Source organism: Mugil cephalus, chromosome 8 (assembly GCF_022458985.1).
Source record: "Mugil cephalus isolate CIBA_MC_2020 chromosome 8, CIBA_Mcephalus_1.1, whole genome shotgun sequence".
NCBI lineage: Eukaryota > Metazoa > Chordata > Actinopteri > Mugiliformes > Mugilidae > Mugil > Mugil cephalus.
The window spans coordinates 27,440,966-27,458,042 of NC_061777.1; the positions used below are offsets into that span (position 1 = coordinate 27,440,966).

The 17,077-nt window shown below is 39.8% G+C and overlaps 1 protein-coding gene across 1 annotated transcript in view; it reads right to left on the bottom strand.

Annotated features, from left to right (window-relative positions):
- Positions 1-16,477, bottom strand: part of aacs (acetoacetyl-CoA synthetase) — a 36,500-nt gene extending 20,023 nt beyond the window's left edge. Inside the window, exons 1-10 of the mRNA XM_047592109.1 lie at positions 16,158-16,477; positions 14,575-14,678; positions 13,239-13,359; positions 11,995-12,108; positions 6,509-6,606; positions 5,739-5,853; positions 5,301-5,382; positions 5,060-5,213; positions 3,104-3,184; positions 2,088-2,212 (exon numbers count right to left, since the gene is read on the bottom strand). Of these exons, the coding sequence (XP_047448065.1) occupies positions 2,088-2,212; positions 3,104-3,184; positions 5,060-5,213; positions 5,301-5,382; positions 5,739-5,853; positions 6,509-6,606; positions 11,995-12,108; positions 13,239-13,359; positions 14,575-14,678; positions 16,158-16,296 (1,133 nt within the window). The 5' untranslated portion in view covers positions 16,297-16,477. The remainder of the gene's footprint in view (positions 1-2,087; positions 2,213-3,103; positions 3,185-5,059; positions 5,214-5,300; positions 5,383-5,738; positions 5,854-6,508; positions 6,607-11,994; positions 12,109-13,238; positions 13,360-14,574; positions 14,679-16,157) is intronic.
- Between the last annotated feature and the right edge of the window lie 600 nt (positions 16,478-17,077).

Sequence of the window (17,077 nt, forward strand, 5' to 3'; positions counted from 1 at the left end):
TAGTATGGAAATATGATCAAGAACACTCTAGGTGGGTATCTCATCTTCCATACCATGGGGGTTACTGGAGCCTATCCCAGCTGGCATCGGACTAGAGGTGGGGTACACCCTGGACAGGTCTCCCGCCTATCGCAGGGCTAACACTGAGACAAACATCCATTCACACTCACACTCACACCTAGGGTCACCAATTAACCTAACCTAACAAGCATGTGGGAGGAAGCCAGAGTATCTGGAGAGAATCCACGCGGACACAGGGAGAACATGGAAACTCCACCCAGAAAGGCCCGAGAACCTGGACCTTATCGCTGGGAGGCATCAGCACTAACCACCGAACCGCTGTGCTGCCCCAATTCATTAAATGACTTCTGATAAAGGGAGGCACAGCGGCTCGGTGGTTAGTGCCGATCCCTCCCAGGTGTGGGTTTTCTCCGGGTGCCCCGGTTTCCTCCCATGTCCAAAGACATGCTCGTTAGCATTGGTGACTCTAAATTGACCCTAGGTGTGTGTGAGTGTGAATGGTTGTATGTCTCTGTGTTAGCCCTGCGATAGGCTGGAGACCTGTCCAGGGTGTACCCTGCCTCTCGCCCGATACCAGCTGGGATAGACTCCGACCCTAGGGAGGATTAAGTGGTATGGAAGATGAGATGAGATATCTGATAAATATTGTATCAAATTTATTTTTGCGACATTTTAAATAACTACACACTGTAAATCAAATGGTCTAACTTAAAAGTAAGACTACAGATAATTCATGAAAAATTAAAAATAAAGAGGACTATAAAGTTTGTTGGTTGTAGACGGTTTGTACAATGTTAATTCTGATACGTACCATAGTTATACTTGTTAAATATGCTACATAAATACGTTACTGTATATAATGTAAGGAATTCAGATAAATTACCATCCCCCATCTTCACATTGTCCCAAATTATAAAATAGACAATTTCTGGATTAGACAACTTTAGCAACTTTCAGCTGCTCTGGCTGTGTAGCAGTTGGACCCAGGTTTTTTGGGTTCATCCAAATGTAAAATGTCACCATTAATCTCCATAACAAAAGGCTTGGCTGACCCTACTTAAAATAACCCATGCTGCTGAGTTCAACACATCAGTGCACTTACAAAATGACAGCAAGGCAGCTCATTTGGGGCAATCAATAAGGATGTTTGAGGTGTCTTTTGTGTGTTTGAACAATAGACTGTAAAAGATGGATGATGGAACAGCTCCTCTAAAGTGAAACCAAAGCAAGGACAGCTCCCCCTGGTGTCTGGCTGCAGTATAAGTCATAATCTCCACCTCCTCCATGTTAGTGAATGTGACATGGGCCAAACTAAAACACTAAAATACATGTCAAATATTTTTTAAGGATGGATTCTGTCATTTTAGATAGTTTATATAATACTGGTGTATACCCAGTCCTTCTGGTAAGTTTATTTTCAGCTAGGTATTTGATGCTATATATGATGACTACCAGTTGTTGTACCAGTTGCCAAGTGCTCTATGAAGGGGGTCCCCGTAGGTACCCTAAGAGTTAAAAAAAAAAAAAAAAAAAGTAAAATCCAACATTTCTTCGTAACTGGTGGAGTTAAACTGTTCTGACACTGCTGCCCATTGGTTTGACATTGCTTAAAGCCTGTTCCTTCTTTCCCGTGCTTCTATTTTCATATGCTGTACACCAAATAAGTCCGTTGCTAATCAGTGAAATAAAAGTTAACTCTATCACCAACCTTCCCTCCCTCTCTATCAACAATCCTCCATTTCTTGAAAACTATCTGCTTTTCCCCCCTTTCTTCCCTTTTAAATAAATAATAAATTGCTCAGTAGAAAGTGCTTACTGTAAAAGTTTTTGCAGAAGCTCCAAATAATTTCTATGAATTTTATCCGAAGCTTCATCCAGTATTAAAGAAGATCCAGAACAAAATGGTGGCAGTCCATAATTAGAGCACATTTTCAAAGGGCCACTTTTGGTGCGATTTAGAATGAAAAATAAAAAATCATCAAAGCAACAAAAAGCACCACGATTCAGTCATAGTCGTTTCCTTTTGTCAGCCTGTGTGCGTTTGTGCACATGTGTGGCTTACTCACCCCAGCTGGTCTGTCAGGTTCCACAGTACATTGGGTGTTGGAATTAGTGGTGAACCGTCATACAAAACCACAGAGGCTCCCACTGCCAGAGCAGACACCAGCCAGTTCCACATCATCCAGCCAGTCTAACGGCGTACACACAAACACAGTGGTCAGTTTATCTGGCATTAACACTCCTTCCTCTTCAACATGGATCAACTACTTCAGACTGCGATTCGCGGTTTCCTTGTCTGACTGCAGGCTGTGGCGCTGCTTTGGCACCATCCTACTTTCACACCAACTATGTCAATAGTGGTTCCACTGCATTACAGCAGGGGCTTATAATACCAATTATTGTAACTAGTTATTGTGCATTAATTATTTTATATTTTGTATTATATGTATCTTTTACAAAAGAAGAATTTCATTGTAAGGGAAAACATGTTTTTATTCTGTGCACATGACAATAAACTCTTTGAATCTTGAATCTGGAATTGGTGTCACGTTCAGTCAGATTTCGCAAAAGCAAAAACAGCAACTATTTGTGCTCCAGCCTCTGGTTTGCATCTATGTGAAGAAGAATTCATATTGCAGCAGGATAATGAGCCCAATACAGCTCAGAACTTTGAGGAACTGCTGGAAGTATAGATGGGCTGACTGTTCAGGACTTTTCTTACATCACAAGAAACTCTTGGATCATTGCCAGATTGTGCTGGGATGTCTTCTGGAGTCCAGATCAGTCTAAATATTTAGTATCACAAATAAAAATTATCATCACTAATGGTGATAAGAAAAAGAAAGAAAGAAAATAAGCTGTGGAAGGATCTTAAAACAAATGTCTCTAGCTCAAAAATCAAACATGCTCTTTCACTGCATAGATGTAAGAAAGCAGAGACAGAAGTAAATTCTCCAACCTGGCTACATTTGAAAACCATTTGTATGAGCAGCTGCCCCAGAACCAAGGTCACTAGGGCTCTATTAAAAAGATGACTGTCAATGATGTGTCATTTTTTATGGTGACAAGGTTGCAGACCCACCGTAGTGTAGTAAATGATGACATCACTGGAGGTCATGTTGCCATGGAGAATATGTTCTTTCAAATGCTGGATGAGGGTGCCCTAAAGAGACAAGAAGTGAGCAAAAACTGTCTGTTATCATGCAATTTTTTATTATCATGACTTGTACATGAACTAACAGTGTATCGGTTCCCCTTTTTATATGGTTTAGTTCATTCATTATGTTCATTTGAAAGAATCAAGGACAGAAACACTTGTAATTTACGTTGAGATATATTTTGTATAAGACTTGGTTATTATTATATTTTTATTTTTGCTATTGTTGCTGTGTTGTAGTTTTGATTCTACTTTCCTTTTCATATAAAGAGGTCCTCCTACAGTATGTGTGTACACGTGCGTGCATATAGTCTTTGGCAGGACTCAGCTGCCATGCGCATCCTTTAGTGCATGCCATCTTGCTACTGACAGCATGTTAACAGCGCTGGAACAAAGCAGGAGGCACAACAGCACCAGGGCTAATTGGCTGAGGCAGAGACGACCGCCAGCGTCACAATGCGAAACGTTTTCACCGATGCATTACTGTCCAATTATCGGTGGCATGGGCAGAAGGAGGGGGCACAAAGGAAAGAAAGGAGTTAGGAACAGAGCGAGACACATTAAGAGAAAAACAGAAACAGGCCCTAGTGGAAAAAGAAAGCAAACCATGAAAAAATTTGACGAGTCTGAAAAAGAGAGAGCAAAAAAAAAAGAAAAAAGTTTAAGGTTGAAAACCAATGTGAAAGAAGGGCAAGAGAGCAAAAACGAAGGCAGGAACGGATAAAGAGAGTAAGGAAAAAATAGGTGCCACAAAGGGGAATGGAGGGACAACAACTGATTTAAAAGTGTAACGTAAAAGTGCTTTTGTTTGAGTGGCCTAACCCATTTTGAGCAACGTGCATGTCAGCTTTCAAAGTGCAGTGGGTCTTTTGAAATCACACATTCCTTTGACACTTCCTCCCTCCCTCACAGGTGGTGTGGAGCAGGAAAATGTCATTCATGCATCCTCTTGAGAGCAAATAACCTTCCTGGGGTCTGCTGACAGAGATCTGCTGCCATCTTGAGGTGCATTGAGTAATGAAAACACAACAGACACATCTGTAGATTTTTTTTAAACTACAGCAGCTGTGACTGTGATACTAAAATGATCTGAGCAGGCTGGTAAGTATGGTTGGTATGATTTGATGAAGTCAGCTTCAAATAAGAACAGATAAAGCATGACAGATAAAAGAGGACTCCTCTACTCTTAACAGACCACAACAACTTCACTTTAACGTGTCAGATGTGTGTAGCCCCGTAAAAAGGAATGACTAGATCTCATTGCTGTCAACTACAATACTATGTCATGAGGAGCTTTACCTTCCTTCATCACTTTTGGTCACATTGTCAGCCGTATCTTCACTTTGTGTTATGATTGAAGGAAAAAATTACCTTTAGCATGAGAAATGCTTTTTAAATGTTGACAGGATGGAAATCTAGTAATACATAATTCTATGAGGACTGCACAAACTCCATAAAGTATTGGATGCAGTGTGATTCAAATTCTGATCTTTTTTCTTGAAATCATTAGTCTGGCCATTTCAAGAATATAAACGCTATTCCCATGTCTTAATAAATGGTGTGCGCAGAGATTAGAAATGTACATATGGCTCAGCCCAGGAGACCTCAGCAAACAGATGTGACCAGTGTGTGTTTATTTCTAAGAGACAGCTGTGTCTAGCCCATGTGACGCAGAAACAAAGCATTAGCTACAAAAAAAAAAACAGCAATTATGTAATTGTTCTCAAAGAGAGCACACGGGCCAATTAATGAAACAATTTGTCAAGAGGCAGCATTCTTGGTTTAACTCTATAAAACAGTCAGTTTGTGACAGCTCAACCTACAAAGAACACAATAAAGGTGATTTGTAGCTTTTCATTTGGACATCTCTGTGACTCTTACCCCAGCAGAGTGGACCATACATTTAGGAGCGCCTGTGGTTCCAGACGAGTACATAATGAAAAGAGGATGACTGAATGGAAGCTGCTCAAACTCTAGTTGAGGGAACTGGTCACTCTCACCACGCCCAGACGCCAAGAAATCATCTATGAATACACTGGGGATATTTTAAAAGAGAGAGAGAAATATAATGACACAATTGCTCAGTTTAAACATTATTTATAGTTGGATTAAAGACACACACCTGTTGGGGATCTTGGAGAGGTCAGTCTCATGTTTGGAGCGAGCGTAGGGAATAACAACTACTTTCTTCAGGTCAGGTAGACCTAGAGAGAGACAGAGAGATACTTTTGTCTGACAAAGCGATGATTCTACTTCTATGGGTATTCCAATTATAGCAAATTTCTGCATTATGTTGCCTAAATGTTTCACAATGAACACCAGTCTACTAGTTACAGAGAAAGGAAAATCATTCTAGGTCTTAATATAAGGAGACCAAAACATATCAAATACAACATACTTTATGTGTGTCTACATGATTAGTCTGGCCAGGCCACAAGACCAAGTTTACCATCCATTAGATCAACGGCTAAATGTCATTGTCAGTTCCTAGACTTTGGCAAGAATAGACTCTGAAAAAGAGTAAAGAGAAAATTCTCCAAAAGGAAATGTGGTTGCACACCTTTCACAACACTGGTCAGCTTTTCCATGTGGTCATGTGTTTTGCCGTTGTAAACTACCGCAGCAACCGAGAAGATAAGTTTGGGCTGGATCTGGGAAAACCGGTCAAGAACACCCTGAGACATAAAATGAGACAGTTAAAACCAACAAGTAAAGTTAAGAAGAAATAACCACAACACCTACATCCCAGAGGGAAATACAAGACAGCATAGGAAAACATAGGAAGAAACTAACAAAATGAAAAAAGGTAGATAATAAAGGTACAAAAGAATGAAGTTCACATGATGTTCACATCATGATTGTAAATGCAGTTCTCTGACATACCAGAAGGGGCAGTATCAGATCAGAAACAAAAAGTCATTGGAAGGAAGGAGCTGTTGTAGAATGAAGTATTTCATTCTTCATTCAGGTAAAAATTTATTAAAAATAAATTAATAAATGGTCCAATGCAACTCATATAGAATAAATATGACAATAAATATTGCCACTTTGACATTAATGATCACACTGCACACTTTACTCCTGCTGATAGACACACATTCACACATTAAATAGCCTTCGTCTGGTTCATCTATACTAAAAATAGAGAAAGTAAAGATAGGACGAAAATAAACTTATGACTGAGATTCTCAACATACTCTTGCACAAGAAATTGGCTTGTAAATAGGGAGCAGATAAAAGTTGTGAGGTGCATTACCTAATACATCCACTAGCAGACACAGAAGGCAATAAGTATAAATGAAACATACAAAAATGTAGTACGGTCCTTACATTGACTCCAAAGTCGACAGACGTGGAGCTCCAAATGGCTCCGATGCTGGCTGCTGCTAGCATGGCCTCCACTGCATGGATCCCATTGGGCAGGTAGCCTAGAGAGAGAGGAACCATGAAGAGAGAAGAAAAGGCTCAATTTAAATCCACGAACTACCACTTTACTTCTTAGTTTATTACAAACTATTTGGGCTGCAACAATTATTTTTTGAACTCATAATTTTTCCAATATATCCATCAGAGTAGTTCTTTACTAGTACTTTGATCACTGGTGACCTACTATAGATTATATAGCTATATTATTTATAACAAGTGCACAAAATGATGATTACTGATACATTCAGAATTACATACAGTAAGTTTAGTAGAATAACCAGTGATGCCAAAAAAATCTGCCAAACGTCAATGTCTTTCGACTGCAGACGATGCAAAGAAAAAAAGTAGAAAAAGTCAATGGAGAGGAGATGGAGACAGGGAAAGGCAGTGACAATAGTCTGGATGAAAGGAAAAGAGAGAAGGGGAAGCAGTTAAAGTGAAGGGAAAGTGATGAACATCGGGGCTATGAAAATATTTCATTCTTAACAAGCAGAGCTGAGATCATAAGAGCTGGTGTGCTGTGATATATTCCTCGATCAATATACAGTAAGAAACGGTGCCCAAGGGCATTAGAAGTCTTTTCTCCTGATAGACACAGACAATTGAAGATGGAGACGGAATCAGAGGGAGAGATACTGACACTGCAGGTAAAAAATGAAGAATAATGTGTAATATACAAGTTCATGTCATTTACTGAATTCATGTCAAGCCGGTACAATTAAAGGCTAATTTCACCTCACTGCCATATTGTAATGGCTGTAGTTTTTACACAAATGGATGCAAAACATCAGTGCAGGACACAAGAATATAGAAAAATGTAAAAACTATATAAATACATGAAGTAATAAGACCATAAACTGGCCAGGCCCCACACGGATGCTCCAATGTTACCTTTAAACTTGATAACGTGTCACTAATCTAACATAATAAACCGATAACCAGCCAAGCAAGACAAACTGACTTGTCTACCAGTGACTGAGTTGTCACTTCCTATGAATCATGAGTAATGAGGCTGTGTTGGTTGCTATGGTGGACTGGATGACATCCTGCTACACTGGCTCCACAGGCACTCTCATAAATGTTATCTCCTTACACTGGACCAGGACAGATGACATCATGGATCATTACCCACAACAACTTGTTTGACTGCCTCCGTGGCTAATATTATGACCCTTGCCATGGTGTAAAGCAACACGTTGCCTGTACTGCCCAGTGTGCTTATTCATGCAGACTACTATAAAAGCTTTAGGTCTACTTGCCTGTTGTCAGCCAGTGTATGGAAAGCAACTTGTCCTTCAGAGTGTGAATGACTGGTTGTGAAACCAGAACAATCAGAACGATGGGTATTACACTGTTCTCTTATCTTGTTTATTTATGAGACAAGACCACTGGTGTAAAAGAAAAAAAATAATGGTGTCAACGATTGTTGACCAGTCGAGAATTTTGTGCTTACACCAGGCTATTTAAAGGGTCAGAACATCTGGAAATCATTCAAAAGTTTAAAAAGATAAATGTGTCCTATCTCACCAAAACACTTGACTGTAAAATCAGTTTTGATTAATACAAAGTAAGGAAAGAATGATGAATGACAGTTACTTTTATGCTTTGCTCTGACCAATCTTGCCAGCCACATGTGAAATGCAGTGCATGTGAACGGTATTCAATTTCTCCCCCACTTACAGTAAGGTGGTGTGCACTTCACGAAAAACATTTCCTGCTGCAAAACGGTCACTCCGTTTTGTGCTCCTTTTGCCTAAATGTGCAAGCTGCACCTGAAATTCCATGGTTGTTTCCAGCAACTCATCTGGTGGAGCAGGCAGCTCATAAACTGAGGCTATAGCATTGGTGATAGCAGTGCAAGTTAAATTCTATTATTTACACACACTACTTGTGGTACCTCTAACATGCTTTTACGCACACCCAATATTTGTATTAGGTAAAAGTAAAAGACAATGTCTGGCCTGGGTGTATTGACAACCAGAAACATAGGCTAGGAATGGTGGAGTAGACAGATAGAAAAAGCCTATCATGGATAAGAGTGATGAAACTAAAAAGTCCATGAATGGGACAAAACGTGTGTGCTTGTGTGTGTGTGCCCAGTTGGCTCACGTTCTGCTATAAAACATAGCAGCCTTCATCAGCTAAGAGCTTACACAGTATATCTCCTAGATATATAGATTCTTTAGTTACAACCTAGGGGCAAGGACACCTTTAACACACACACACACACACACACACACACACACACACACACACACACACACACACACACATACACACACACACAGTTTTGTGTTCAGATATGGGAGAAAGGTAATGGTAAGAAGGGAGGAGGGAGGCATGAAGTGACCGTCTCTCTATCTCTTGACCCTCTTCTTCTCTAGCTTCCCATCGCCTCCCTCCATCTTTTCTCATCGTTCTAATGAGATTCCCACAGAGCTTAAGTCATTTAGCTAATGGATTTCCCTACCACAATATCTATCTCTCCTTGGAGCACACAGACACAAATACTCTCACACTTCCTGGTCATTCCTTAACTGCGCCCCTAACGTTACTGCATCCAAATAAAAGCAGGTGGCTGTTTGAAACATACAGCATTACATGCTTATATCACCAAGCTGCTACTGGTTTATGATGGGTGACAAAAATCCTAGCAGCTGTTGAAAGGGCGGAGGATATATTTTATATACCCCAAATACATATCTGTATAGGTAAGGTGACCTGACAGCACTGAGGAGCTTCAGTGACAGACTGCTTCACCTGCCTGTGTGAAGGAACGATACAGAAGGTCTTTCCTTCCTGCTGCTGTTAGGCTCCACTGGTAATATGTGCCATATTATTAATCCTCAAGGTTCAACCCTCTCACCATTCACTACTTACACTGTGTACAACCGTGTGCAATATCCATCCAATGATCTGTTTGCAATTCAATACTTTTTGTTGCAATTCGATACTTTTGTATATATGCCAATACTTGTATATTCGTTGTTCTATTCTATTTTTATCTTATTATTTATCTTTTATACAGTCCACTCCTTATTCTTGTTATTTTTCTGCCCCTATGTACAATTCTAATTCTAATCTAATCATAGCATTTTCTATAACCACTAAACTACTGTGCCTTTCATCTTAAAACATGTGGTGACACCAGAGATGCTAAGATTTGACAAACCCAGTGTGAGGAACTCTCCTGACAATGACAAAGCATAAACGTCATTGTGCTATGGCTGGAAAAACTTGTATCTGTAACTTGATATCTTTAGCTGTACCTCTGAGACACTGTAAAACCAAAAGACTGATTTCCAAAACTTCATTGCGTTTTTTTTTTTTTTTTGCAAGTTTAACTCTTTTTAATTATGTAAGTCAGTCTTAAGTAAGAAGTAGTATGACAAACTGCATTTTAACTAATTTGGTTCTTGAAAATGGCAATATTGATGTAAGAATTAGGTTCTGTAGGGATTTATGGTTGTGCAAAATGTCATACCAAATTCATCACAAAGGTCCAGACACATCTAGAAGATGAGGGGTGATTGCACTCTTTATGACAGCAGATTAAATTATCAAAGTTTGCTATTCATAGCATGGCTGTGTATTGACAGATCAGAAAACCTATTGTTTCACCAATGCTAATTTAATCTCCATAAATTTGAGCAGTGTAACTCACAATGCATTTCCACAGAAACAAGTATGACGTGTCAGAAATAAGCTCTTAGAATTATGTGACACTTTTTTTTAAACATTAAGTGGGGAAATGTATATCACATTAAAGCTGCTAAAGTTGCTGATATAGCACTGCCCAGTAGCAGGTTGTAGTGTTCAGTGCCCTGGAAATACTGTGAGAATTTGTATGAATGTACTTTGCAGAGGGGCACTGAAGAAAAACATGCAGGCTCAGCTTTTCCTGAGCTTTGAAAAAAATAAATGGTGGCATTCAGAAAAAACTGCGACTTGTGCCAAAACCTCCTCCCCAGTGAATACATAGGGTGTAAACACAGAGCTACGACTGAAGAGCCCAAATCAGACTGCAATGGGTTTCAAACTAGAATGAATGCCTTGCAGTTGGATGCCAAACTTTAGGTGTAGAGTAATGGCCAGAGAAGTGTTTTTGCAGAATGTTCAAGGTCAAGGTGAGGTTCATCGGTTGGATTTAAAATGTCCTAACTCACTCACTCACTCACTCACTCACTCATTACTTTATCCTACTCAATATTTAGTTACATTTTGTTACAGTGATGTGAAAAAGTGTCGGCCCCTTTCCTGACTTATTTTTTTGAATGTTTGTGACATCTAGATATATCAAATCATCAAACAAAATTAAAACACAAAGTAAACACAAAACTCAGTTTTTAAATGAGTGTTTTTATTATTAATGGAAACAAAATCCAAACCTACATGGGCTTGTGTGAAAAAGTGATCCCCAAAGCCTAATAACTGGTTGGGCCACGCTACTGCAATCAAGCCTTTGGGATAATTAGGGATGGGTACCCATGCTCCATGATGGCACCAGCAAAACGTAGTAACCAGACTGAGAGGTCACCCAGACTTGGGTGCTTCATTTCGGTGCATCTGAATATATAATTACTGCTCCCTTAACTCTATTGCTGTGCCGACGCTACACGTGACATCACGTTTTTTACCTCCATGGATGGAAGTGAACCTTCAAAAGGCCAAATGGTCAAAAATTCATTGGTAATTCACCTCAAACAATGCAAACTCTGCAACCTGCAACAAGTGCTCAAAGGCGAGATTGTGCAAGGGAGGTAACGCCTTGAATTTGATTAAATTTGATTAAACGGATACTATTTTTTTAAAGTCTTTTATAGCCAGTGAGACACCTCACCACGGTTTGTATCATGATAATTATGACAGTCTGTTGTGAATTCTATTCTATCTTCGGCTCTCAGCACAACGACTAGCTTTTGAGGATCTTTTGGTCCACTTCACTTTGTCAGACTATTGAAGTGATTTACTGGTTGAGAACGGGTGGTAGTAATCAGGCCTGGGTGTGGCTATAGAAATTCAACTCAAATTAAGTTATGTGATAATATTAGACAGGGCCATGTAGGTTTGGATGTTTTGGATAAATAACAGTCACTTTAGTATGACGGGGGGCAGGGGACCAGGGGGACAGGGGACCAGGGGGCTCGGCACAGACCGGGGACAACTGTCCCATTCTGTGAGTGCACCCTAAATATGCCAGATGAATGGAGTAACCTGGAAGCCAGCACGACTTCCACTACACACAATATTTTTGGGTAATCTGGAATGGCTCTGTCGGGAGTTGCTCATGCTGGGCTAATCAAATGATTTCATATAATTTTATAGATAATGCTAGTAACCGTTCAAAACTGACTCGTTTTTATAAGAGAGCAGTAAGTGTTAAGACTCACCTACGACTCTGTCTCCAGTCTGGACGCCCATCTTCCTCATGGCTCCCGCAAACAACGCCACATCCCGTCTCAGTTCCCCGAACGTCACCTTCACAATCTCTTCATTCGCCTCAGCTGGCAGATAGACCAAAACAAAATTATACATATGAGAAACTAGAGATAAAAATGTGCTCAATCTACATAATTATTCCAGTAATCAGAATCTTTTGCTTTTAAGTATCTTAGAATACAAATTGTGGATTTACAAAGAATCATGAGAGAGATGTGGTTGAACAGGAGAAGTCAAGTAATAGTCCACTGACATTCACAGAGGCTTCCTGGCATTGTGACCAATAGGTTTCCTCATAATTACATTACAGCTCCTGAGGGAGGTTGTGTATATGTTCAAGAACCCACTCTCCTTCCTCCACACACACAGCGATAAAGACGGACCTATCCATTAGCGTGTGACGGTCCTGAGAGGCAGAGACGAGGGCAGCAGTTAATCTAATAACCAAGTGACGTACGAAGCCTCACGCTTACCGCTAAATTGATCCTGTACTTAACTTAACCCTCGACTGGGTTCCTTCATTTGCTCCTGTCCATCTGTGCAAATTATTTGCAAAATTCATGGACAAAATAAAAGGAGGCAACAAAAAAACAATCTGACTGTATAAGGGTTAGGCTTTTCCTTCCCTTGGACAAACTGTGATTGGACAGCCATGGCTTGTTAAAATTCACCACAAGGAGAAGCAGAAAGCATAAGACCAAAGTAGAGTTGAGCATAGCAGATACAAAATGTATGATTATGCATGATAATGTGTGTTTAAGAAGAAGAATAAAACAGAAAATGAATTCTGTGTTGTGTGATTCTGAAAATCAATGGGCTGTTTACACAAACAGTGTTGTACCGTACCCACATATGTTCTGGTCAAAGCAAAAAGAGGAAAATAGCTTCAGTTCTTACCCACCTCAGTAAATCAGACATGCTTGCCAGACATTCCCACCTTGACTATCAAAGCAATCCACCTGACATTATCTCGGACTCTACGAAATCTATGAAATGTCCATATGTTTCATAAATGAAAGACCTTTTCAAAGAAAAGGTGATGAGTGTTAAAGTGCCATGTTTGCTCCGGGATTAGAGATTTGATTCTTGTTGGAGATTAATGAAAACCAATAAAACCCTCCCCGTCAGGCACTATTGGACATATTGATGTATATCACATACCTATTGTATCAGCACCACTGTGTAATCTACTCACTTGCAGCGTAGAGAGCCACTTTGTCCTGGTCTGCATGTTTGAGTAGGTTCTCGGCGTAGTTGAGTCGAGCTCCTTTAAACCACTCTGGGACATCTGAGATTCGCTTGGATACGTCCACCACCTGGTACACACCCACAAAGCACACACCAAATACACACAGGGAAGCATGTTGAAAAAAAAGGCTACTGTGTTCTTGTTTTCAGACAATCTGTTCTCCCTTTCTTTCTCAATCAACTGTTCTGAAAAACATTATTATTCACACATTTAACAAACTTTCATTAAACTAACAGATAAATGTGTTTGACTTGTTAACTGTCTCACTCTCCTCTACCTCAGATCTGGTTGGACAAATATTAGGAGGTCTTGCAAAAGGACGAGCCAACAAGTAAAGTCTAATATGTAATCCATGTGTGCAGACGGAGTGTGTCAACATTTCTCAATGTCAGACACAGTTTATTACTTCACCTTAGGTGCTATATCCTTGACAGATGGCAAATTACCTAACACTAACACAAATGACGATGATTTAATAGCCTGCTTTTCTCCAACTAGATTATTAATGCAGCCTTAGAGGCCCAAACTGATTAGAAATGCCATCATATGGCTTGCAGTGTTCGAATTTTACAAAGGGTGGGAAATGATGGTTCACTCTGAGTAAAAAAAATGTAGTATGTTCAAATTTTAGCAGCAGATATTTTTCTACATGTTCTTTACATTAATCAACTACTGTATGTATGTGCTCCATTAAAAACAATGATCTCACTGCACAACAGTGAAGTTATTTAATATTTTTCCACTTCATGGAAGTGGTGTCAAACATACAGCCCTGCTAAAAGCGGCTAACCAGAGGGTCTAATCTGGCCTGCAGCATGAATGTGTACTAAAGTGTGAAAACAACACAGAAGCCTGCAATTTTTCAATGAAGATATCTGCTGTTCCTAATTTTCCAGAGTTTTAGCCAGAGAAGTGGACAGAACAGAACACTGAGACCCAGAACTAAACAGCAGACAGCAATGAGCCCAAACTGAACATAACGTTCAAAGCAGATTTATAGTCACGTGAAATAATGCATTTTTTTTTTTTTTTGAGTAGTCCTCTCAAACCAACACACAATGTGTAATAAGAAACCATTTACAGTCTTACATAAAAGGGACATTTTGAGAAATGTCAATGCAGCTGAAAAGGACCAGCATAAAAACAAGAAAGCGTTCACTAGTAAACTGCTGTCATTGATTATACTGTTATATATATTGTGTGTTTCTCTACTCGGACACTCACTTCTGAAACTAAAAAGGTTCTTTCTTAAAGACAAGTTATAACAGCAGGTCGGACTCACCTCTTCATAAGGTTTGGAGCTGACCACCCCACAGAAACGCCACACTTGTGCCCAGAACTCAGAGTAGCTGCCCACAGACCACTGGTACAGATCACTGTAGTTGACTTAGAGGACAGAGAGTCAGTGATTACTGGAGGGTACGAAGATTTACTTTAAACATTGCTGCAGTAGAAGCCGAAGAAAATTCCTACAATGCTTGTTTTGTTCGCCTCTTACACTCACATGCCAGATGATTAGGTACACAAGAAACATCCTGCCTCTCAGGTATAGTGTTCAGCATTCGTTTCCAATAACAGAGAGCTGTTAATTCAACTGCGTTTTCATTTTGAAGGCTGCTTTGAGGTGCTATTGAATTGCACTGAGTTGCGCCAATACTTATTTCTATTATTCTGACAAGCCCATTTTAGTCAGTGGTTAAATAACAGAAATACATCAGTGTTTAATAAACTCTGCTTAACAGCAAACCTACATTTTCCAAAATGATCATCCAGTTGAATTGCCACCCCAAATTCACTAAATCCCAAACTGATCCAAGTATCTGTGGGGTGATCCACAGATGCCCCTCCCCTCAAAGCCCCCGCTAACAACATGCTGTTGCCAGACACGACAGGACACCCTCAGAAGGTCCATGTCCATTCTCTGATGAGCCACAACTGTTTTGGAGGCACAAAGGAAAGGTACACAGTATGAAGGGAGGTTTAGTGCAGGACTTTTATATTAGAATGTATTTGTTTTCAGTAGTTTATTTAATGAACAGGAAGCTGAGCACACAATTTAATGATTAATGAGTTAAGTCAGAATTCAATCCCAGTTTGAGTAAAGCAGTGGGTTTACTGGTGGTACCCAGGTAAACACTGTCTCCAATCCGAAATTAAAGCAGATGTCTGTGACCTTTTTCAACTGTGGCACTTGCAATGCTTTCTCATGATCACAGATCTGTCTATGAAGTCTGGGTGTTAAAAGACAAACTGCTCTTCTCTTTTCAAATAGTTACACTTAAAAAATTCTCTGGGGGCCTAAAGGCAGAATTTCAAAATAAAATGTCTGAAAATCACACACACATGTTCCTTTCCCAATCTCAGCCTGATTACATAAATCTCTATTCATACGGGTTTTTCAGCATTCCTCCGGAATCCTGGTGGTTTGAATAGATACACCATCAACAAGACAATAGAATCGAGCTGATCTCTTTCACCGTGCTGGAAGCTCTTCGGGTAAAACTGGAAATACTCCCAACATGACAGCAGAGCTGTAGTGCTGTAAACAACTCATGATCATTGAACGAGGAGCGATAAAGAGGACGTAGGCCATCATCTCTAATAATCCCTTGTGTTTAGCTGATTCACTGTCAAATAGTTACCACAGCAGCTATCTTGAAAGCCTGCACAGCAAACCAGTTTTGGAGGGTGTGTGATTTAGGGATACTAACCAGTCTTTAAAATAATCTTAATAAAAGGAGGCAGGGGATGAGACTGCCTTTCTGTTTGCAATAAAATCCGGCTTGGATTCTCACGCACACCTACTCCCTCTTTCTGTCTGGCTCCTTGTCTCCCTCCCTCCCTCCCTCCCTCCTTAGTACTCACCCAGATTAAGTCCGTAGTCTCCGTTGACCTGTATCCTAAACTTGTCCATCTGTGTGTTCCTCTTGGAGTCCGGGTACCACAACACCTTGCTTTCCATATCCATGATCTTCTCGCCCTTTCCTTCCGTGTCTTTGGACATTTTTGTTTTGTCCTCTATTCGTCTGCTAAAAAAAAAACTGTTAGCAGGAGTGCTGAGCGCCACGGCACTTAGGCGTCCTGTTCCCGGAGCGAGAGCTGCTGTTAAATAACACCAGCAGATAGCTACTTAGTTTGAATGACTGAAGACTTCAGATGCGCTGCGGCTACTAGCAAAGCTCTCTGTCAAAGACAAGCGTGGGGCTGTCAAGGAAAACTGTCAGGACACGCCCCTGCGTGATGACGTTGAAAATGAGCTGGATTCAAGAACAAACCGTGTTCAATACTGCTACACAGAGTATGAGCGTCTCAAACGCTTAACTACATTTTAGAACTGTTTTACTAAAACGGCATAATACTGTTATTATATATCTCTAAAAACTGTTTTAGATATATATATGCGATGACAGAGAACCTCCGACCTTACAAAATATAGAATTATTTCATATGGTTTACTGAATGATACAATTTTTGCTACTTCACAAAATAATAGCTATATTTTACATACATTTTCCCCCAGTACTGTATTTAAAATTACATGAGCAGCGAACAACAAAAATGGACATAAAGATATATTGATTAAAATGTAGCCACAATGAAATTAACATGGAATTAACACATAAAAAAATAAATAATATAAATAAATTAAAGTAAAAAAAATAAAAAGGAAAACAGTTTGGTAGACTTCGGGTATCCTTTTGGAAAATGTATTTATTCGTGGCATTGCTATTGTGGACGTATGTCAACCATTTGGTGTCTGCGGTCACTTTTCTGACCTATGTTTA